The 25,207-nt window shown below is 40.8% G+C and overlaps 1 protein-coding gene across 1 annotated transcript in view; it reads right to left on the bottom strand.

The window, feature by feature from the left end:
• LOC139452101 (uncharacterized) overlaps positions 1-25,207 on the bottom strand; it is a 51,282-nt gene that overhangs the window by 15,747 nt on the left and 10,328 nt on the right. The window contains exon 2 of the mRNA XM_071233419.1: positions 23,287-23,391. Coding sequence (XP_071089520.1) covers positions 23,287-23,347 — 61 coding nt within the window. The 5' untranslated portion in view covers positions 23,348-23,391. The remainder of the gene's footprint in view (positions 1-23,286; positions 23,392-25,207) is intronic.

The following is a 25,207-nucleotide window of genomic DNA, read 5'->3' as shown; positions in this document are numbered from 1 at the left end:
TTAGGATAAGTTGCAACTACACAATCCTCACTCTCTCGTGGTGTTCTGTGTTCTGTGATGCCCTTTCTGGGGACGCACTGTCGACGTGTCAGGTTACTCATGTGTGGGGTCAAATTTAATAACACCACAATGTAAACTATAGCCTCGTTATCCCCCTCCGCCCAGCGTTATTTATAAACATGTTATTTGAGCAAGAGAAATTGTTCATTTCGTGACACAGCAGTGATAATAGCAATTTATATTGTAGTAAACAATATTTACGTGATCCAGATTACGTAATTTCGAAATGGGTGGACTTGGTTTGTGTGGGGGGGTGTGGGTGGGGGGTGGGGGGTGGGGGGGGGGGGGGGGGTGTTGTGAGGTGGCAAATAATTGGTTATCTGGGATGCTTAATTCCATCGGATACAAAAATACATTAACGCGGGATAACAAGTTGACAAGGTTAACAAACGGTCACCGACCCTTCTCTAACCACAATATGGCTTCACCAATTGGTTGTTTTACATTTCATATATGGGTATTATATGATTGTTATGTCATGTTTACAGTCCTGGTACTACATGGGTTTGAGATTGTCTGATCCACAATCCATTATTTACGGACCGACGTCATGTCATGACTCTTGCTGAGTGCGGCGTTCAACAACAAACAAATACTTTAATGTATTTAAAAGCAAATTATAAACAACATATGTAAAACACTTGGTGTGTCATAGATAGTGAAAATATATAGAGGTTTGAAATGTGATTTGTCAAACAGAGATATGCTTTTAGAGTCTAAATGTCATTCCATGAACACCGTACCATTTTCCTCATCAGACAGGTAGCAAAGGGGCCGAGAGCGCTGGAACTGTCTTTTGTGTCCAAAGGCTGCAAGGATTCACATATTACCCTGAGTGTGATTCTTGGGCGGTTTCAGTTTGGCTGAAAAGGTCCACCAATGTACCCCGTGATATTCCCCTACCCCCTACAAGACAACTAACCCCTATTTTCTGTACGTTTGGCACTGCGTGGCGGTTGTCATCAAAGCCGACTACACCTATGGGGATTGGGTTGGGTGGCCTCCATTGTGTTTTCTGGCTAAGTGTGTGTGTGTGTGTGTGTGTGTGTGTGTGTGTGTGTGTGTGTGTGTGTGTGTGTGTGTGTGTGTGTGTGTGTGTGTGTGTGTGTGTGTGTGTGTGTGTGTGTGTGTGTGTGTGTGTGTGTGTTATTCCCCAACAAAGTGACTTGATGCTCATGCCATCAACCACTAGTTAGTGATTAGCAGCAGGCAGCAGGCACAATCTGGAATATATCTAAAACCCTATTTAGTCACAGTGTGCCACGTGTTCAATGCATCATGCACGAAAATAAGTGGTGCAAGCTTCATGTGTTTATTCCTGCAGCAAGTTTTAATGTGTCTCAAGACTGACATGGTATAATTTTAAATCATATTCTGAACTAATGTGTCTCAAAATCATATTCTGAACGATAACGTTAACATATTGATTTACAACGTACAATTATTTCTTTTTGGTTGTCTACCGTCATCGTTTATGTATCCTTACTTATACTGTGTACTATGCATTATATCTCAATTTTATTGTGATATATACCCCTGATCCATTCCCTGCCATGGCTACGTTTTGACACCGATGCGAATAGAGCGACGCTTAAAATAGCCCTCAAATTGTTTTACTCCCTCAGGCGAGAGAAATTATGTGTTTAGTTAAGGAGAGGAGAGAAAAAGGCTGAAATGAAGCTACGGTGGCGAATGGGGCCTGGGTTAATATTAACATGTATATAAGCACTGGGTAATTGAGGATGTCGCTTATAAAGTTGTCGGTGGAATTGTATTTTTAATACATGACACAGTTAGCTATCAACAGACTTTCAATCTGTAACACAACGAACTGATTGATGAGTGATGTGAATGGTTGAGTATTTATGGGTTAAACATCACAGTGTCAGCAACAACCTTTGTAAGGCTTTTGATCCTTTCGTAGAGTACCATGGTTGAATAGATAAAAGGATTATATCTTGAAGAGACAAGCACGGCCAGTACTTCAAAAGGTCTTTTGTCCGTTACCTGGTTACTGAATGAAATGTTAAATTTATTGTTTTATCAGTCCTATATTCCATCCTTTTAATATTTGGTAGCTTGAGCACTTTAACCGTGCCATGTTGGGAGTCAATAGAAACGACATAGACAATGATTAATAGCTTTGACCTTATCGGGATGGACTGAACATTTGGGTGACATTAGTATGACCATTATTGTCATAAGAGTGCATGTTCCTATCCGGTCTTAAAATACAGTTCTGTCTGAGGAATAACATAATATTGCAAGATATTGGAAATATTTGAAAATTCATAATACTTTCTGTAAAAAGAATTGTTTTAGAAAGTAGGAACCACTTTTGTTTTACACTCAGAGGGATGGAAAACTCACAAGGACGAGTGGGAGAACTCACTCAGAAGGTAAGGCTTGTAGGGACTGATTAAAGGATATCTGACCACATGCCTCTGGGCAATGTGAGAATCACGCCTTTCAATATTTGCAGCAGGGTAGCGATAGTTGAATGTTGTGGAGTTACTTGAGTTGGACACACACACGGGTTTTGTTTGTTTCTTCGTTTGTTGTTTAACGCCACACGCGGTCAGTAAATAATCGATTCTGGACAGACAATTCAGTGATTGATATCTTGAGCATCGATCTATCCACCTGAGATACGATGACATGCATCAACTAAGTCAGCCAGCCTGACCACCCGATCCCACTAGTCGCCTCTTACGACACGCATAGGCGCGCTTTACGGTAAGACACAGGAGTATCTTCTCTGTATGATGGTAGCGTGGTTCTGTACAACTCTGTTTGTGGGTGAAGAGGATGATACTCAGAAACAGGCACCGCGCAAGAATAGAGAGGAATCTCACACTTAATACTCTAACACGGGACGGAGTCGCTATATTGAAGGGTGGATTAGCTAAATTACTCTGAACAATAGCTGCCGGCACAGCGAGAACACCCCATATTGAATACAACAGCTCCAACAGTTCCCGGAAGTGTACCAGTCCGAACCATTGCAATTTCTGGTTAAAACCAAGGATTCTTTTTCCTGTTAACAACAAGTATCATACAAACATAGCAACTCTAACAACTATTTACGGATTTCAGTTGAATTCAACGTATAGAAATTAGGTTTATAGGTATGCGTATGTATCTAAGCTTGTCAAACCGATCAGTGAAATCGTGACGTCAGAGTCTAACGACAATGACTTATTTTGTCCAGTTATAATTGCTCTAACATATACTGCGCCATTAAAGCAGAAGGTTTTCTTTGTACTACACATTATTAACAGGGCTTACACAGTTACAGTGATATACCTCGTGGAACAAATGTTATGGTTTTGGTTTGGTTTGTTGTTTTACGCCGTACTGAGCAATATTCCAGCTATATGACGGTGGTCTGTAAATAGTCGAGACTGGACCAGACAATCCAATGATTGATATCATGAGCATTGATTCACGCTATTGGGATGGATGACATGCTTCAACCTAGTCATCGAGCCTGACCACCCGATCCCGTTAGTCGCCCAAATGGATGTGTCATATCTCATCACGAGTTAAATTGTGTATTATGTATCACGGGCCAAAGTCACCATTTATGTAATATGTTTCACGGGCCAAAGTCACCAGGCATGTAATATGTATCACGGGCCAAATTCACCAGCCATGTAATATGTATCACGGGCCAAATTCACCAGTTATGTAATATGTATCACGAGCCAAATTCACCAGGCATGTAATATGTATCACGGGCAAAATTCACCAGGCATGTAATATGTATCACGGGCCAAATTCACCAGGCATGTAATATGTATCACGAGCCAAATTCACCAGGCATGTAATATGTATCACGGGCCAAATTCACCAAGCGTGTAATATGTATCACGGGCCAAATCCAACCGACACGTCATTCGCAACAAGCATGAAAGTAAGAGGCCAAATTCAATAGACATGTCATATATTAAACACGGGCACCGTTCAATAGGCAGATAAATATGTAAACATGGACCAAATTCTATAGAAAATTATGTGTACACACGAGCAGACAATTCACTGACGGGCGAACTTCAATGGACAAGCCAGTGTAACACGGATCAAATAAAATAGGCAAATCATACGTAAATACGAGCTCCTTTCATTGGGCAGATACTATTGAACACGAACCAAATTCAAAAGGCACATCGTATGTTCACACGGGCCAAATTCAGCAGACAAGTCATTCGTAAATATGGGTACCATTCAATAGACAAATAATATGTAAACACAGACCAAATTAAATAGGCAAGTCATATGTAAACACTGGCGAAGTCCACGTTATAGGCAGACGCTTCGTGCCAATTCTACATGTGTGTATCTCATACCAGACTTGTGTAGGACATTTCCACATTTGTCGCATTGGTGACAAAATTATGTCCGATGCTATTCCCTCTTTGACCTGTACCATGTGTCCCCTTGTCTTTTTTCAGGTGAACTCTTGACTTGCCTTTGTATGTGTTTTGGACCTGCGCCACCGGTGGAGCAGGATACACTCACCTTTTCGCGACCACCTGCCGTAAAGCTTTGTGCTATCATTTCAAGCAGCATTAAAAGTGGAAAACTTTTCTTATTGAAGCAGCGTCTGTTTTCCTTTAGGATATTTTCTTAGGATTTTCGAAAATGGGTAGTTGTAGGTAGACTGCTTTACCCAACACATGTTCCCTTGTTTTTTAGGTGAACAATTGACTTACCTTTGCATGTGTTTGTGACGGGTGCCACCGCTGGGGCAGGATACGCTCGCATTTTCTCAAACACCTGGTATCATTACTATTTGATGGTGATTTATAAACACATGCTCATGATATAGTCGGAATCGTACAATGGGTTCTGCTTCCAGCAAATGCACACTTCAAAACAAGAAACGCATAGTTAAAAAATAAGTATATTTATTAAGCGGATGTAAAAGTATCTACACAGATTATGCGTGAACACAATCAAATGAAATTAGACACAGTGATCGACAAAAGCATTGTCGTCATTGTCAGCATTAATTCAGTTCAGTCATTGCACATGTGTAGCCACAAGGGGGCGTCATGGTCAGTACCTGGTCACACCCCCTCTTGCAGCCGTCACTGCTCGACACCTCCTTGGCACAGATTGCACAAGTCGTCGGATTTTTTCCTGGGGAACTCTTCGCCATTCCTCCTGTAAGGCGTTGGCGAGTTGTGCCAGTGTGTGGGGACGCTGGTGACGTTGACGGACGCGTCGATCAAGATCGTCCCACAAATGTTCAATCGGGTTGAGATCAGGAAATTTGGATGGCCATGGAAGGACATTGATGTTCTCATTAACAAGGAAATTAACTGTTGCATGTGGTGTGTGGGGTCGAGCGTTGTCATGTTGGAACAACTCCCTCTGGCGGTCCAAAGTTTGGAGGGGGTTTGCTATGTATCGGTTTGCTGTAATATTGCCCTGGACAACCACTAACTGTGATCTACCCGTGTAGGATATGGCTCCCCACACCATGACACTCCCTCCACCAAATCGGTCCACCTGTCGAACGCAGCTCGGCGCAAAACGTTCATGTCGACGTCGGTATACACGTCGGCTTTCATCCCGTCGTTGAAGAAGAAAACGGGACTCATCACTGAACCAAACGCGTCGCCAGTTCCTGAGATCCCATGCCTGTACCCTGTTGCACCACCGGACACGTCGTTGACGGTGTAGACGTCGCAAGACAGGTCCAACTTTTGGTCGTCTCGCTCGAATTCCCACTTCCCTCAAATGATTTCTGATGGTTTGGTCGGAAATTCTTCGCATACCAGGCATATCCTGCAGTGTCCGTTGCTGTAGCAAATCGATTCCGATGGTGATACAACCGGATGTACCGATCCTGAGCAGGGGTGGCCATTCTTGGTCTTCCACTTCCGGAATGATCTTGAGTCGAATTAGTGCGCGTATATCGATCCCATAGTCGAAATCGTGCTTTGGTGAACGTTGAAGTGTCTTGCAACGGCAGACTGGGACTCCCCTGCTTCAATGGCGATACTTCAGTCAGCTGCAGTTAAACTTGGCATTTTCTATCTCCATTCACGTCAGAAAATTCGTAATGAACTGATGAATTTTGTACGGTCTTTTATAGTCAGTGACTCTGCTCTTGTTTCCAACACATTGCACGTGCATTGTGCTGAAAACTTTTTCTGAAAGCAATTCCCATGTATCCTTTGCATTTTTGCTGATAAACGTTTACAAAAAAAACATTTTGAGATGTGTTTGCGCGCAATACACAACAAACATGACATGACTAACGGCAATCAAATAAAAGAATTGTCTTTATGACGATTGCTGGGGGGGGGGGGGGGGGGGGGGGGGATCTGATTGAAATTCTCAAAACACCTATGCGTTTCTTTTTTGGAAGAGTATATTTCTTATGCGAATGGAAAGGGTTGTGTCAGTTTTATTCATTAGACGGACCTCCTGTCATTAGTGAGACATAAAACGCCAATGAGAGTGTATCCAACGCTAATTGAGTATGTATCCCGTTCGGGCGCACTGCTTGAGTATATTATCATACCACATGTTCCTTTTTTTTCAGGTGAACAATTGACTTGCCTTTGCAAGTGTTTGTGACATGTGTCAATGGTAGGGCAATATATCCTCACCCCTTCGCAAACACCTGGTATCATCACTATTTGATAGTGATTCATAAACACATGCCCATGAATCGTACAATGGACTCTGCTTTCGGTAGAAATTTCTTATGATATATTATAGAAATGTTTTTTATCGATTTTATCGGACAACGTAAAGGATATCGATGTTCTGGTTTAGTCCAGGAATGTTTTTTGCGTTAGTAGTCAAACCACACTAACGTGATATATCAATAATATATATTATATACCAGAGGGGGGAAACAGTAGACGATACTGCAAAAAAGATTTGAAACTTGTCAGTAACCGCCAAAGCAATTCTGTTTCTTTGCATGGATGTGTGTTTTCATCAGGGAAGTTGTTTGTCCAAAAGCGTTGCAAAACCGGGCGACATGATATGACGACATTGTCTTTCGTTAAGATGTGTTTTGCGATGATTATAACATGCACCAGTTATCAAATCACCAAATTCAAATGATTGAAAAGCTTTTTCATGTACCGCGTCTTGATTATCATCAGCACGTCAAGTCTGAAACTGTCCAATATGCGTGAGTCTCGTGTCATATATTATAAAACAGCAACTCAGATCTGAAGGGGTCTTCAGTGCCTGATACTTGCAATTACCGGAGCGAGTATTAATAGAAAAGGCATTTTGAAATCATAACGCACCTGGGGATATGTTCTAAGACTTGTAATTCACGTTGGGTTCTGAACATGTTGTTCATCGCAGTGGCGCAGTGGCGGAGTTTAATGTACCCATGTCCTTGACGAGGGACAAATATATATGTCACAGGTTATATGGGCCTACTGACATATGTAAGCAGCTGTGGTACAGTAGACAATATCTTACAACTGACTGCATAACCAATCCCGTGACGGAGTATAGAAACACCTTCCTGTACCACACGTGGATGGTGTTCAAGTTTCTGTTGCCCAACTTTCAAGGGTTTGATATCACCTGCCTGTGGGTGCAACGTTTGCCGTATAGTGTTCAAGGGAGTGGCCGTGAATGTAAGTATCAATGAAGACATATATCACGGACAAGACGTACACGACAATTTAGTACATGGTCAAAATACTTTGATAACAATGGGTGAGTGAGTATGGGTTTACGCCAATTTTTACAATATTTAGCAAAACCACCGTGGGGACCTCAGAAATGAGCGTCACTTATTTTACTCATGTTGGGAATCGAACCTTGGACTTCGGCGTGGCGAGCGAACTTGTTAAACACCAAGCTACCCCCATTGTCCCTCATAGATACCTGTCAACTCGGGATTTAAAGGGAGGAGAGGTCGTGTTTGTTGTATCCGACATATTCCATAGCTGGCAACTTAGTTCTCCTAAAAATATCCTCTACATCTGACCAATCGTGTTGTCCGTCGTCGATCAAGGGGCTTTATCTGGTCTTCATGTTTGGAAACTGATTTCTTTCCACATCGAGGATACGGAAGGCGATTTTATTCATTTGTTTGTTTTTTCGAAGACTGAAACTTACTAACGCAACACCCGTGAAGATCCGGGGTAGAATAGGTCTTTTATTGCTGTAAAAGACGACTATGCTTGTCGTAAGACGCGTCTAACGGGATCGGGTGGTCAGGCTTGCTGACTTGGTTGATGCATGTCATCATATCCCATTTGTGTAGAACGATGCTCATGATATCTATTTCTTGATTATCTGGTCCAGACTCGATTATTTAAAGACCGCCGTCATATAGCTGGAATATTGCCGAGTGTGGCGTTAAACAACAAACTAACTGCAGCAATGTCAACTGTTCTTGTGAGAGTACAGGTTCCCATTAGCAGCCCTCGCTGTATTTATTCGCTGGCTCGAAGCACCCGGAGTAGGATCCTTAAGCCCGCAGGAAGTTGTTTTTGTATGTACATGCGTGCATGAGCTTGTATAATGATATGTACGATACCACGTGAGCGCACGCGTGCATTTTATTACGCACACCTGTTTGTGCATTTGGTATGTGCCTGTGTATGCTCTTTGTGCGTGCGGGTGTGTGTTGGTGTGTTTGTGTGAGTGTGTGTGCGTATGTGTGTCTTTTTAGTATGTATTGTGTTGTGTATATTATTATTATCATTATCATTTTTTTTTGTCTTTCTTGTCTTACGATTTGTATTTTAATGTTCATGTCTTATAAGCCCAAGAAGGCTGGGAGTTGGCATGTTTATGTCTTGTATGTTTTTATATGTATATGCCATCTTAAGACAAATAAACAATGATCAACAGTGTCCGCTCCATACCCAGTATGGTTAGTTTGACATGTGCCATCACCGCAACGTTCGCCCCCTTTACACACATTAAACTGGCTATCGTGACATTACAGATTGTATTTCATGTATTATTAAAAACATTTAAACATCACACCAGTCCCTCTGAGCGTCTGTTTAGAGGTTTCTGATACATCCTAGTTGATTTTCAATAGTTAGAACTTCAAACTGGTTGGTTTGAAAAGTTTATCTACTGGGATATGAAACCTCAAATCCCCTGAACAAATTTGCCAGACGGGGTGAATATATTATTCATCGCAACCCCCTCAAACTGAACATTCTGTAAAACATTTAAGTGGGCCGTTTTTCAAACCTTCAACAATAATACCAACTGCCTTTTACAGGAAAGATGCTACCGATATTACCCAGTGTCAGCGTATGTACAATTCCCGTGTTATATATGTATGTTGTCAATAATGCGGTTGTTTTGGGTGATGTGATACCAATGATGTTTGCCTGCAGATTGACCGCCCTAGTCATGTCATGTTATGTGGGCCAGGTGTGACGTCAGTGTATTGGATAATTGGATAGTGTTATGGATAATTGGATAATTTCCATGTTTGTTGTCAATATTCGATCATAAGATTACAAGTTTCATTTGACTACCTCGACTATGAGGGACCACGCCTTGATGCAGTCATGGAATAGAGACAGGTTAACAATGACACCACAGATACTCATATAAATTATATTAAATTACAACTATGCTTCGATAAATATAATGTGGGATCTTAACAAGCCCAGCATTGCACATATAACTTAATGGATCGTTTTGTATTTGTTAAATTGAAAAAAAGACACAAACATTCATATTGCTCTAAGTTTCTCTCTATGATTTTGTTTACCCGACAATAGTAAGAAAATCACTTTGCAAAGATTCGAATGGCAGTGATAATGATCTATAGCTTAGAATGGTTCCTTGATATATTGCAATAAACAACCATTACTCTTTGTGCATCATACAATGCCGGGCAAAAAAATGTATACTCTTGGAAATTGGTTTTGACAACAAAAAAACGTCATCAAAGCGTTATTTGATAACGTTACGAGGAGGGAAAAAATCCCCTAACACTGCAAACGTTAGGTCCAAAACACAACTATGATCCCTGTATCAAATACATTACTCCTGCAATAATATGAACCATTTCTTGTTTGTTTCATTTCTAGTCTCAATCAAACATATGTGTAAACTTTCTTTTGCGCCGCAGTTTACAAGCGACATGATAGCGCGCTGCCGACAGTTGACATCTATTTGTCCTTTTGGAACAATATGACAGAGCATCGTCTTGTCGTTTCCGTCATATCCCACCAAGCGTTTCTGATTTATTTCTCTGACTGTCTCAGGGGGCTAAATGACATTTACATGTTTGCGAACAAGGACGGCGTCATGGTGGACAGCCCATGTTAGTTAAAGACAAATAGAATTAATATTACACTGTGGATTCTCAAGGATTTAAAGGATTGCTTGAGGTTTTGCAATCTCAGAAAAGAGCCAAGTTAAATTCTGTCAAAACATTTGATTTATCAACTTTGTACATCAATGTCACATGTGACAAATTAAGGGGGAAAGTCATTCCTTGAAATGTAGTTGGTTGGTTGGTTTGTTGTTTAACGCCGTACTCAGCAATATTCCAGCTATATGACGGTGGTCTGTAAATAATCGAGGTCTGGACAGGACAATCCAGTGATTAATATCATGAGCATCGATCCACGCAACTGGGATCGATGACATGCATCAACCAAGTCAGCGAGCCTGACCACCCGATCCCGTTAGTCGCCTTTTACAACAAGCATAGTCACTTTCTCCATCTTGAAGGGTCAGGACAATTTGCGAAAAATGAAAGCAAATGTCATTTGAAGTTCACTGATAAAGCAATATGTGAACTATGTGAATTCCTCATAGACATCATCCATGGGCACCAATTGTGCTCATCTCCTTGATGACCTCTTTCTTTATGCATACGGGTCAAAATTTTTACTCAGATTGGCCAAATCAAAGGGAATTTGGCCAAGAAGTTGAACGTTAGCTCTAGGTATAACGATGATCTTATGCCGTTCAATAAGAGTCAAATTGTCAATTCCCTTCTACTGGGCTACCCAGCGGGGCCAGAAAATAGAAGAGACCACCAAAACCGACTCATCTGTTTTATAATATTTAGATATATGCACACAGTTTGATGGTAGGCACGATGAGGACCTTTCCACTTTTGACGCATCAGTGACAATATGTCCGACGCAATTGCCTATTTTGACTTGTACCTGATTATGTTCTCGTGTTTTTCGGTGAATAATTGACTTGCCTTTGAATGTGTTTGCGACGGATGCCACCGATGGGACAGGATACGCTCTTCTTTTCGTGAACACCTGATATCATCGCTATTTGATAGTGATCCTTAAACACATGCTTATGATATAAAAGTAAGCGTAGAGAATATTCTACTTTTAGCAGAGATTTCTCGTGATTATTGAAAGGGTTTTGTCACTTTTCTTATGAGACGGACCTTCTGTCAATGGTGAGGCATAACTCGCCAATAAGAAAGTGTCCAATCCTACATGACTATTTTTCGCGTTCTTTTCAATAAACCCCTTCCTTCCTAAGTTGTTATCGTGCCAATTAAGGTCCAACTAATGGAAGGCTCATCCCGAGATATTTGTGGATTTGTGTTCATATTGGGTTTTCAGAAGATCTGTCATCAAACACAACTGAGTTTAACTACATTGAATGTAATTATTGTGAAACTTTGGGTACTTTTTGGCAGTATAAAAAGTGTAAACGGATCTCATTCATGAAATGTCTGCTTCACTTCATTTCTTTGTTATTCATGGGATTGGAATTTTGAAACGGGGTAGTTGTTAGAGGAGTGTTTTACCACACAAAAGGTATTTGTTGTAAGAATACACCTTTTGGGCGCACAAAACTGTTCCTTTGATTAACCACCAGCTCCGCTTCGCGGGACACCCACAACATTCATACAGGGAAGGGCTGGCTGAGTGAAGGTTTATTGTCGCATCAGAGATATCGCAGCTATTCCTCCTCCTCACTGTTCTCACCGGACACATTCTCACCTGCAGCACGCTAGTGATGAGTGAACCATGAATTCGAGAGATATAATACACACTTTTGTCTCCAGAGTGCCACAAAGTGCAAGTGTTTCAACACACATGATTTCAGAGAGGTACACAATGGTATTGAATGGAGGCATTCTTGTAGGTTGGACAACTGGTTGGAGTAATGATGCCGCATCGACCATGCTTGAGTAGATGCATATGGATATTGTATGGCATACACTGAAGTGAGATAGTGTTGGTTGAATAACATGGGGAATGGATATGTTTGAGTGTGTGTGTTTAATCTGAAAAGCGTCGTGTTGACATGAGAAAACATGTACAAGTGTATGTAACGGATATTGATGCATTACCATGTGACGCACGTCCGTCAATACGTTGAGTGACATACATATACAGGTGTAATAACGGATTACACAATACAGAGTGACTCACGTCCGTCCACACGTTGAGTGACATACAATGTATGTCAATGTATGTTCCAAAAGCTATATTTCAAACAGTCGACATAATGTTTCAACAAGATCGTTGTAGTTCATGTCTTTGAGTAAACACTTCAGCTTGAAAAGGATCGACTTTCTGAAGACGCTGAAGATGTCATCTGCACATATATTTATCTCACCTTCTTTTACACAAACAATATATCAAGAGTCATGGAGACATATTCTTCCCAGGAAACCCCACCAGACCACTAAGATATCGGCCATTAAATATTGTTTTTGAGCTCGTGCGGGCGTGTGTGTATGTGCATGCGTGCGTGCGTGCGCGCGCGTGTGTGTGTGACAAGGTTTGAAACAAAATGCCGTGGCGACCCCGAACCGCAACTTCAGTCCCAGACATTTTCAATATGGAGAGATGCGAGCAAAGCTTACCCCAGGGTATTATATATACAATGCACAAACAAATATTATCCTGTCACCATAGTTTTAACTTCCAACGAGACAAGGAGTCGAGTTTAAAGAACTTGTCCCCTTGTGTAAGACTTTGCATACACAAGACACACACCAGAATTTTAAAGGGGCACCATGCTCTACTGCTCAGGTGAACAGGTCAGGTCTGGAATTGGTAGTTGTTGCCATGTATGGCATTGATAGTGAATCATAAACACTTGATCATGATAGTTTGAATCGTAACAGAAGTTACGTATAATGAATTTTCAAAAGCCTCGGGGCTGTATTTCAAACATGGACCGAAAAGAAACCACGGAAAATTTAGATTATGTATAGATGATTGGTGAAAAGTTTGAACCACATCTCTAAATAATGACAAATTATGTCCCAGACTTATAACAGTCGATTACTTGGTATAGTTGAAGTGTAAATGAACTTACCAGCACCCATAGTATTATTATATATAATAGTATTTGCTCTAATTAATCTGCCAATGTAAAGTATCATAATGAAATATATAAATCACGGCCTTCTAGAGTATTTATTATAAGTCCTTGTCCCTGTGTTTAAGGTTCTGCATGGACTGGCAACAGAGTACCTCACTGATCTTAGAGAACACCACAAACCCACAAAAAACATTTACTGGCCAAGTGAGCACTTCCGGTGTAAGTCTCCACATGGTAGTTGTTGCCATGTATGGAGGTTCAACACTGTATCTGTGTCGTTAGTGAAATAATACTTTGATGGATACGTATCATACAATTTAGTTAACATACAAATAAAGCCGTGCTGGAATAACTTTAGTTACATTAATCGTGCTGGGACTGTCAGTTGGCCCAAGGCAAGTCCCCCTAAAACATCAAATTTTAAGGAAATCGCGTTGATTGTACGATTCCGACTATTTAAAGAGCATGTGTTTATGAATCACTATGAAATATTGATGATACCAGATGTTCGTAAAAAGGTGAACATATCTTGCCCCAACGGTGGCACCCGTCACAAATACATGCAATGGCAAGTCAATTGTTCACCTGAAAAAAACACGGGAACACATGGTCATGTCAAAATAGGAATACATGTCCCTTATCAACAGCGACTGATGCTCCTGGTTCTTATGAGCAGTTACAGCTGGATCTATCAATCCATATTCCCACTGATTTGATTGGAACCTGCGTTGCTCACCTTCCTCCCGGTATGATCACTATTTTACAATGATTAATAATCACATACTCAAGCAGTGTCGGAATCGTACAATCGATTTTGCTTTTTGCAGAGATTTCCTAGGCTATGGTAACGGTTTTGGCACTTATATTTACTCCTATCCCCCCAAAATAGTGAATCATCAACGATTACAACAGTTAACGTCTGTATAGTATCAATGGGACATTACTGAGTACAAATTTGTAATTCTACAATCTCATTGGGAACGGTACCCTCCGGATTAACTTGTTTTCGTTGATTAAACCCACTTTGAATAAAAACACACCTTTAACGACCAAGGCATGACGAACCACGTTACCCTAGTCTAGACATAATAACTCATCCCTACGATGTTCTCACGGCTTCATGCTTCAGTTTGACGCTTTCGCATTTTCCACCATCTTGAATGTTATATTTTATGTCGCTGATAACTTGGGCAAAATCTGGGTTACTGGAAGCATTGGTTTTGCAGATGACATTTGATATTTGAAGAGCATGAAATACAAGACAGGTGGCTCCAGTACCTGCGTGGAACAACTCTATGAAAGTAATTATAATTTTGTGAAGTGCAAGCAGAATACCTCTGAAGGCTGGAATAAACGCACAAATCACCAGCGATAAGACTTCGCGAACAACCCAGGTGGTCGTCATCAAAGTATCAGATGAAACGATTAGTCATAACATGGACAGTATCCATGCAGAAAGGTAGGACTTTCATGTGTTCCCACCGCTGTGCTTGAAAAGCTTGTAACTATATAAAACCGTCCTTGAATGATAATTCAAGAACCCTATCGTTTGCTTTCATCGTTGTTGTTATCAGTCTAAGTTTTAACTACATGTACTTTAAATAACAACGTAATAATATCATGTAAACGTATTTATTTAAATCTTTCAAAACGGATTTTTTTTTTTAAATTTCGTAGATATGTTATTCTGCCACGGGTCGTTATTAATGTTTTCGTCAGTTAAATGACGTCATTGATGGAATGTGCTTCTGTGGTTTTCCGCTTGAACTCCCGTTCGTGCCCAATATGTTGAATCTCTACCAAATCACGGACCGCCTCCGTGGTCTAGTGGTAGAGCGTCCGCCCTGACTGGCGCTCGGCATTTAGGGGCTTAAACAAGGACTGGTCGGCTCGGAGTCAGTATGCTGTGTCTGAGTGGGGTATTCATGTTAAACTGACGCATGGTATCTCAGTGAGCTAGCACTATAAATCGGTATTAGTACAAGAAGCCACACAAACACACACGTACATGCACGTCGCTATTATAAGTGCAATAATCTTGGACGCGACGTTAAACCCCATTTCACCTCACCTCACCAAGTCACGACATTAAAATGTCCCAGCACACGACCGTCCTTGTCTGTCTCACAGTCCCTGAACCTTATTTTCCGCTACGCCCAGGCCCTTTCTGTAATGGAAAGGCCCTAAATGAAGCAGGTATAGATTTTCTTCTGAATTTCCCATTGAATCTAGTGGCTTCTTTTAATTTAAATTGAGTTATTTGTTTCTATCAAACATGTATTTTCAGAGATTGACCCTACATTTACTGCCGACAAAAAGATATTCAGAATTGGTAGCATACTTTAGCCCTTGATTAGTGTAATCATATCAATTCGCCGGTATCGTCGTTAATTTCCACTCACTGTTTTACCGAGGTAAATGTTAAAAATGTTAAGTTGTACTACACATGATTAATATTTCTGTTTTCAAATGTATATCATAACGCTTACTACCTTAGTAAGTCAGTCACAATGACAGTGCGTCTTAATACATTTACATCAAGTACAAGACGTCAAAATGGCCGACACGATAAACATGACGGGAGATATTTCCGTATTTATTAATGAACCTGTGGTTAAATGTTTTAATAACCATTGATCAATTGGCTGACCATTGAAATGTAATTAAAGATGTATCAAATAGACACATGGGTAAATTCATAGATTGCTGTAGATAGCCAGTGTCAGCCAGTGTCAGTCGAATAGTAAGATAGTTTGGATGTGCATTTCTTCGTTTTGTTCATTAGGATGGGTCGTAGCGAGGATATTCGTGAACGATCATGCAGTCAATCTCTCAATGTATACTAAAACGCTGAGTTCAAGATTAAAGTGTCCAAATGATCAGAAAAAATGACCAAGGTTTCCCGGGGAATGTGGAAATAGTCCGTCAGTGTTTACATCATTTCAGGAATACGTTCATACGCTTATGAACGTCGGCTTCGCGGTCATGTGACCAGTCTCTCGTCCAATGTAAAGACCGTATACCATATGTAAACATTACATTAGCAATATATACAATATATAAAAAATGTTCGAAGCGGATCACCAACTCACTCACTTACAAACAGTAAGTTTTGATATCCAGTACATGGCCATTTTACGGTCTCAAATCTGCATCACGGCGTTTCACGGGATTCCAGGTACACGTCAATAGAGCCGGCCACGTTTGGTATCGAAACGTAGCGTTGTTGACCGTCATAAGTAGTTCTGTATATTACCTATAGGTAAAATTATTTTCCGTAAAACACCGGTCCATTTTGCTCCGACTCAAGTCGTCGTTACACGCACTCGCGCCTTCACCATAGAGGGCATCTAACATAATAAGTATTGTTCCATGTGCTCATTACATCTGACATGAGCATTATTTGTAAATGAAAGTGTTTGCCAGACATTAAATACCCACCTACCACTTATATCCTAGTAAGACGACTGAAATTAGCGTAAAATGTCAAACTGAAACCCTCGTCAAACGGTTTGTCGTCTATTACACAAATATTACACAAAACATATTGTTGACATTTCTTATATACAGTTCTATTAAGCAACAAATCAAATACATACTCTAGAAGGCCATGACTTATATATTTCATGATCTCGGTGCAAGATACATCAGGCGGATTATTAGAACGAATATATATCGTAACACTATGGATGCTGATACGTTCATTTCATCCTTCAAACATTTCTGGTGTCCCCCGCCGTGATATTGCTGGAATATTGCTAAAAGCGGCGTAAAACCATACTCACTCACTCACTCACTCATACTTCAAATATATCAGACCGCCGTCGTGGTCCAATGGTAGAGCGTCTATCCAGAGAGCGGGTGGTCGGGGGTTCGATGCCTGGCCGCGTCATACCAAAAGATGGTACTTGTTGTTACCTTGCGTGGCGCTCGGCATTAAAGGGCTAAAACAAGGACTGGTCGGCTCGGAGTCAGTATGCTGTGTCTGACTGGGGTATTCATGTTAAACTGCGGCATGGTATCTCAGTGAGCTAGCACAATTAAATCGGCATTAATTTGATCTTGTACAAGCAGCCACACACACACGTACATGTACGTTGCAATATTTTTGCAATAATCTTAAACGGAACGTTAAACACCATTTCACCTCACACTCAAATATACCAAATAAGCGGTTGACAAATGTCAGGGACACAATTTGTTATTATTCAGTGATATGTAGTTCAAACCTTTCACCAATCACCGATACATAATCTAGATTTTCGGTCCATGTTTGAAATACAACCCCTGGGCTTTGTAAAAACGTAATTTGATGATCATTTAGGATTCTTAACGGGTGGAAATAAAAGCAAGAAACCCCTTTCCACATTCATTGATAAATCGACTTTGCGATTCCAACTACATGTATATCATGAGCATGTGTTTATGAATTACTTTCAAATAGTGACGATACCAGGTTCGCGAAAAGGTGAGAGTTTCCTGCCCAAAAGGTGGTACCTGTCACAAACACATGCAAAGGCAAAGGAAGTTGTTCAGCTGGAAAAACCGGGGGAACATACGGTACAAGTAAAAATAGTAAATTGCATCGGACATTATTTTTGTCAGTCATGCGTCGAATTGGGAAATGTCTTTTAATGGTGTAACTATTTGCACAAGAGTCACGTGACGCTTTATATAATCTTCCGGGAAAGATCATGGTCGATTGTACCTCAAAAGTGAAATATAACCATCAAATTCTGGAGCTGCAGGAATATTGCTCGACATAAATGGAAGATCATCCTTCTTGTCATTCAGTGTTGCAAATAGATTTGTGTCATGTGGAATTGCAACAACTGCACTGTCTAGGCCGAGACTGAACGTGTTCACCAGGGCAGTAGAACACAATTTATTTCGTTCACTAAGATCAGCGAGAAACCCTGACGCAGTCCGAGCAGAACCTTACACACAGGGACAAGTACTTTATAAACAGGACTCTTTGTCTTGTTGGAATTTAAAACAATGGTGACAGGATAACATTTGTTTGCCCATGGCATATCTAATACCCTTGGAGCGGCCGGGTAGCCTAGTGGTTAAAGCGTTCGCGCGTCACGCCGAAGACCCGGTTTCGATTCCCGACATGGGTACAATGTGTGAAGCCCATTTCCGCCGTTGTATTGCTGGAATATTGCTTAACCATGATCACTCACTCATTCACTCACTCTAATACCCTGGAGCTAGCCTTACTTGCATATCTCCGCATTTAAAATCTCTGGGACTGAAGTAGATTTTCGTGGTCGCCACGGCATTTTTTTAAAAGCAGCGTGAAAGATGACTTAAGTCAATACCAAATGCCGGAACAAAAACAAAATTAAACAATGTTTATCATTCAGTTTACAATGCAAACATTTTGGCCCTTGGCTATTCCATGCATAATCCGGAAATTACACTGGCATGATACGGGTATTTGGAAATGTTTGACGCTACAAATAGAAATATCAACCGATTTTGATGGAAACAACTACAATTTTAAAAATAATTGCCATTACACCCATGTCTCTCACACACACACACGCACGCACACACACGCATGCACGCACGCACGCACGCACGCACGCACGCGCACTCACACACACGCGCACTCACACACACGCACCCATACTAACTGGTCGATCTCTCAGTGGTCAAGTGGGGTTTCCCAGTAAGAATATCACTCTAGATATTTTGCTTGGTGTAACAGCAGGTGTGAAAAGTATATGTGCAGATGACATATACACACAGGCATGTATCTGAAGACTTTATGTATTTTCCGGATCTTCAGCGTCTTCAGAAAGTCGATCCTATTTAAGCTTAAGTGTTTACTCATGAACTACAAAGTTGTTGAAACAAATGTCGACTGTTTGAAATAAAGCATTTGGAACATAAAAATATACATTGTATTTCACTCAACGTACGTGAGTCACATTGTATTGTGTCAATATCCGTTATTACGCCTGTATATGTATGTCACTCAACGTATTGACGGACGTGCGTCATATTGTATTGTGTCAATATCCGTTATGTATGTCTTATCATCAATAAGATATTATGTTTTCACCTTTATATACTGTTTGAAACAAGTACCCAAATAATTATATTCATGGTAGATAAAACTCAGTTTAGTTTGATGACAGATCCGGCCGCGTCATACCAAAAGACGTCCATGTTTGGCGCTCGATATTTAGGGGCCAAAACAAGGACTGGTCGGCTTGGAGTCAGTATACCGTGTCTGAGTGGGGTATTCATGTTTAACTGCGGCATAGTACTTCAGGGGGCTAGCACTGTAAATCGACATCAGTCCAGATAAGTACAAGCAGCTACACACACGCACACACATTCACACACACGGCATGCACGTCGCTATGTGAGTGCAAAAATCTTGAACGCGACGTTAAACCCCTGTTCACCTCACCTCATTTTCAACAAATCTCTGCTCCCCGATTGTGCTATTGTTTACAGCTTGAACCTGACCACAAAGCAAGTTAAACGTCGACCAACCTATTATCGTGAATTATTCATGTAAAGGATACTTGCTTTGTGCATCAAACGTTCAGTTTGAAACATTAAAATAAATAATGAACCTAAAAACTCTAATATATCTTAACTGCTGTCAACATTCGCTGACCTCGTACACCGCTGAATGTCAGCGGAAGTAACTTGGACTCCCTCGGTCAAGGTCACACAAGAAATACGGAGCTCTGATTGGCTGAATTGCACATACGTTCTGGTTTGGTTGCACTCTGCTACCCAGAGTCCATGCTAAGTCACCACTGCGCCGGAGTGTAAATTAATTGATGCTTGTGGATCGGTCTGTTTTCGCTAAGCATTATATTCTAAGGTGCTTCCCTAAAAGATCCAAATTCGCCAACTGCACTTTATCCTGCGAGAACGTCAAGCAGTCTGACGCAGGCGTCCTCGTGAAACACTATACTTTATGACACTATATAAGATAGCTACGCGTAAATCGTAAAGAACAATGAAGAACGAAGCGTGGTTTATTCCACAGTAAAGCATTGTTCTAAACTTAGGTCATTTCTGGATATTCGAACATACGCTCGCAACACGAGGCCGTCGTAATTTGGACGACATTATTGGTGAGAGGCAAGTGAGTTGTTCCCCAAAGATGTAGCTTACAACGCAATGCAATGCTTGAACGATCATATCCAAAAGTGGCGAGATATGGCCATCAATATTGGGAGAAAAGGTACTTCATCGACGTAAGAATCATGAGAATATGCGAGAAATACCAAACTTAGCCGCGCCATGGTTTACTCTCCCTGCAGTGTTTTATTGTACGATTTACCAATCTCTCTCGTCGTTTATTTCTTAAACACATAGGTGTAGTTCAACTTTATTTCTTACATCTTGGTTTCCTGCTTATTGGCCATCGTTCCTTTGTTTTATTGTTTGCAAAGTGGCCAACAGCAACGTGACGTCATATGAACTTACTATCGCATACAGTTGAAAATGACGTTATCCAATGTTCATTTTGAAGGCGTTCATGACATCACATATGATTATACGTGATTGTATGTGATGTCGGTACAACAATAGACTGACTGAGGTGATGCCTCGACTAGAGACAAGGAAGCACACATTTTTCAACATTTTCGTGGAAAAGGACTATGGGTAATATGAAGAATAACATATTCGCATCTCGAAAAGCCGGATTATCCAGTCAACTGTGTTGTCACCTGGCCAAGGTTCGGAACTTATTATCCCTAATTCCTCGTAGCTTGTAGGTTAGTCTAAAATCGTACCTCACTGCGAAGAGAAGCATTAGTCATGCATCTAGTCTGCCACACAGACCCTGAAACAAATCTATCCAATACATGTACAGCCCATGCAAGTCTATAATATTTGGCAAGTCTAGATTACTGCAGTATATATAAATGAAGAACGTATCTGGGCTCATTTTTATTATATTTCATAATTATAATTTAACAACTGTATTTTTAGGTCAAATATGTTAATTTCAGAGACCAGGTGTTAATACACCCTATCATTCAATAAATGCGTCAACGTTGTTGAAACTGGTTTATTATCACAATCGGTTATTTGGGTCTATGTGATACCCCGAAATCTCTGTACACCGACAATACATGTTTTTCCCGGGGAAATTATGCTTCACCTATAAACCAAGCTGTATCTACAAGTACCTACCTGATGTATTGTCGGTTTACCTCCCTACACATACCTCCCTACATTGATAGACAGTCACGTATCTACACAAACCTAGATGTATCTACAAGATCCTACCTGGTGTATATATCGGTTTAAACACATACCTCCCTACATTGATAGACACGTATCTACACAAACCTAGATGTATCTACAAGAACCTACCTGGTGTATATATCGGTTTAAACACATACCTCCCTACATTGATAGACACGTATCTACACAAACCTAGATGTATCTGCAAGAACCTACCTGGTGCATATATCGGTTTAAACACATAACTCCCTACATTGATAGACACGTATCTACACAAACCTAGCTGTATCTACAAGAACCTACCTGGTGTATATATCGGTTTAAACACATACCTCCCTCCATTGATAGACACGTATCTACACAAACCTAGATGTATCTACAAGAACCTACCTGGTGTATATATCGGTTTAAACACATACCTCCCTACATTGATAGACACGTATCTACACAAACCTAGATATATCTGCAAGAACCTACCTGGTGCATATATCGGTTTAAACACATATCTCCCTACATTGATAGACACGTATCTACACAAACCTAGGTGTATCTACAAGAACCTACCTTGTGTATATGTCGCTTTAAACACATACCTCCGTACAAAACACTTATATGATATTAACAAAAAAATTACTGCACTTTAGAAAAGATCGTGCCTTGTTCGTACTCGTTACTGAATTAATTACTTGACTTAGTATTAGGTTATCACAGTAGCATTATAACATTCCAATACAGGTATATGTCCATTAAATGACAGTAGCCTTAACATTCCAATACAGGTATATGTCCATCAAATGACAGTAGCCTTAACATTCCAATACAGGTATACATGTATGTCCATCAAATGACAGTAGCCTTAACATTCCAATACAGGTATATGTCCATCAAATGACAGTAGCCTTAACATTCCAATACAGGTACATGTCCATCAAATGAGTGTCTGAAACCTTCCGGGGAGCATCTGACATACATGCTGATAAGAATAACAGACCAGGAATGCACGTGCCAATCGTCAAATCATGCGGTGTACTAATACAGATTAGGCAACAACAAACGAATTATGTGTGTGTCGGAACCACTGCCTCATGCTCAAAAGAAGGAAAATATTAAAATCCCAATCAATGATATTCGATTATTTGACTGAATATCAATATCCAAGTTCAGACAATCTCAGAATTTGTAAGTTTCCAAAACAACACGTTGTCACTCGTCTCCCGAATAGTAACTTTGCGAGATATACTTTTTTTGTCATACCTCCATGTCAGAATGATGAGATATGATTGGTTCATATGATCTTGATAAAAGAATATGTATCCCTCCTGGGAGGGAAATAGATTTCTAAGCGGGAGAATAAATCCATTATACCCCGCTTCGAAGCAAAACGCCGCATGCTGTAGCCGAGTCAGTGAAAGTCACGTGACAGCAAAACTTAACCATAGCTCAATTGAACAGCTGTTACATCTTACAATGGCAGATTAAAACATGTCGGTAAGATAAATTCGTTGTAGCAGGATCACTCGGCGTAGTTGTAGTTTCATACGTCATTCCCGCTCGTGGTATAAAACCTGACACAGGACGCATACTACCACACGTACCCCTCGTGATCCTGCTACAGCTCGTTGACGGGAGTACTTTGAAGATTAACGGACCATATAGAGTAGATTCTTGAATACTGTGGGAATTGAGTACTGTACTTACTGGAGCCACTTCCGCACGTAATAACCGGGATGGACCACAGGCACAGTAGCAGTCTAAGCATCGTTACTGCAGTAGATGCTGTTCACAACGTCGGTGCAATGTTACCTACAATGTAAAAACATCTTTCAAACATACTGTACGTGTATGCGTAATAGGAGGAGTCTCTAAACAAAACAGACATTGTTCCACTTAAGTCGAGTGATTTGCACGTGTCTCCGTCATCTCGTACACATTCCAGAACTGATTGCTGTGACTTGACCGACGTTCGAGGCAATGAGAAAGAAAACATGAAGATCTTGAATGCAAATACAAGAAAGGCACTAAAACACAACTTTAGTTTAATACATGAGTTCTTTCATTATGGATCGGAAGACAAATGGCGTAAGGATGTGCTAATGTAGCTCCGAGAGTCGTACAGTTTGCTTGACGTCAGGGAGACTGGCAATAGGGTGTTAAATGTTGCAACCATTCTGGATTTTGATTCCCGTAGCTAGGTTCCAAACCATCTTACTAAGTTGAGTAAGCATTTCGGGGCGTTGTACACATATTGAGCGTGGCGTGTTGGTAGCACAATGCAATACGACTGCTTGCCACTAACGGCTGTTCAGGAGCAGACACGCATTGTGGCCTACGTCAATCCATACCAAAATAGCCAAGTCGTCTAAAGCGCCGCAATTTGTTATGCAGAGTTGCGTCCCTAAGCTGTGACAGAGACCGATGACCGTGGGTTCGAATACCAGAACCGCCCTGTTTCTAGGTACCGTACCAGTGCTCGTGGGTATCACCGAAGTTTTGTCGTTGTTGTTGTTGTTGTTGTTGTTGTTGTTGTTGTTGTTGTTTAACGCTGCAATATTCCAGCTATATGACGGCGGTCTGTAAATAATCGAGTCTGGACCAGACAATCCAGTGACTGACATCATGAGCATCGATCCACGCAATTTGGATACGATAACATGTATCAGTGAGCGTGACCACCCGATCCCTTTAGTCGCCTCTTACGAGAAGCACAATCGGATATCTTCACGGGATTTCACATTCGTGACCAACTCGTGTTATTCCGGGACAAGCCGAATACCGACTCGTGCCCCTCTCGTGGCCATTTTGCGACCGGGTTTCGTCTTAGCGCAAACGGGCATACCTAAAACAATTGTCAACACGTTGCGTAATGGTTCACATATATATTCCCAATATATTATATATATTTCAGATGCAATTTAAAGCACATCTGGACATGCGGAATTATACAGTATGATTGAACACATTTAACTGTGTCTTGGGTATATTTTTAAATGCAAGACATGTGTAAGATCAAAAATTATTTCTGAGGGATTCTTTGACGAAGAACTTGAAATCATATGCGCATTCTGATTGGTTTGTCGTATTTTCGCACATAACATTCATCGATAGGGGGACGAGTCTTCTTGCAGGTTACGGAAAGGGGCGAGTGGTAACGAATGGGGATTTCAGCGAAGTTGTAAATGTACAAGAACTGCATCATTTTGGGTTTTCTCCAAAATCAAGCTGACATGCGGTGATATAACTGAAATACTGTTCATAGCGGCGTTAAGCCAAACTCACTCAGTCTTACATTTACTACCCTTCAGTGTTCAACAAAATTATCAGAAGCGGGACACACACTATCAATGAAAAGGCCACCTTTCAATTATCAGCCAATTCATCAATGATTATTAAAACATGTAACCGCTACAGGTTCATTAACAACTTCCGAAATATCTCCCTTCACGTTTATCGTGTCGGCCATTTTGACGTCTTGTACTTGATGTAAATGTATTACGGCGCGCTGTCATTGTGACTGACTTACTAAGGTCGTTTCATAACAGACCTTTCTCATCTAATGGTGATATTATTTGAATACATGTGTTGTGTCAGATGTTTCTGAAGAGCAAGCTGTGTATACATA

The sequence above is a fragment of the Haliotis cracherodii genome, unplaced genomic scaffold (assembly GCF_022045235.1).
Source record: "Haliotis cracherodii isolate W230 unplaced genomic scaffold, xgHalCrac1.p SCAF_9, whole genome shotgun sequence".
In the NCBI taxonomy this organism is placed as follows: Eukaryota; Metazoa; Mollusca; class Gastropoda; order Lepetellida; family Haliotidae; genus Haliotis; species Haliotis cracherodii.
The sequence above is the reverse complement of the archived record's forward strand: the minus strand, read 5'-3'. Positions and strand labels throughout refer to the sequence as shown.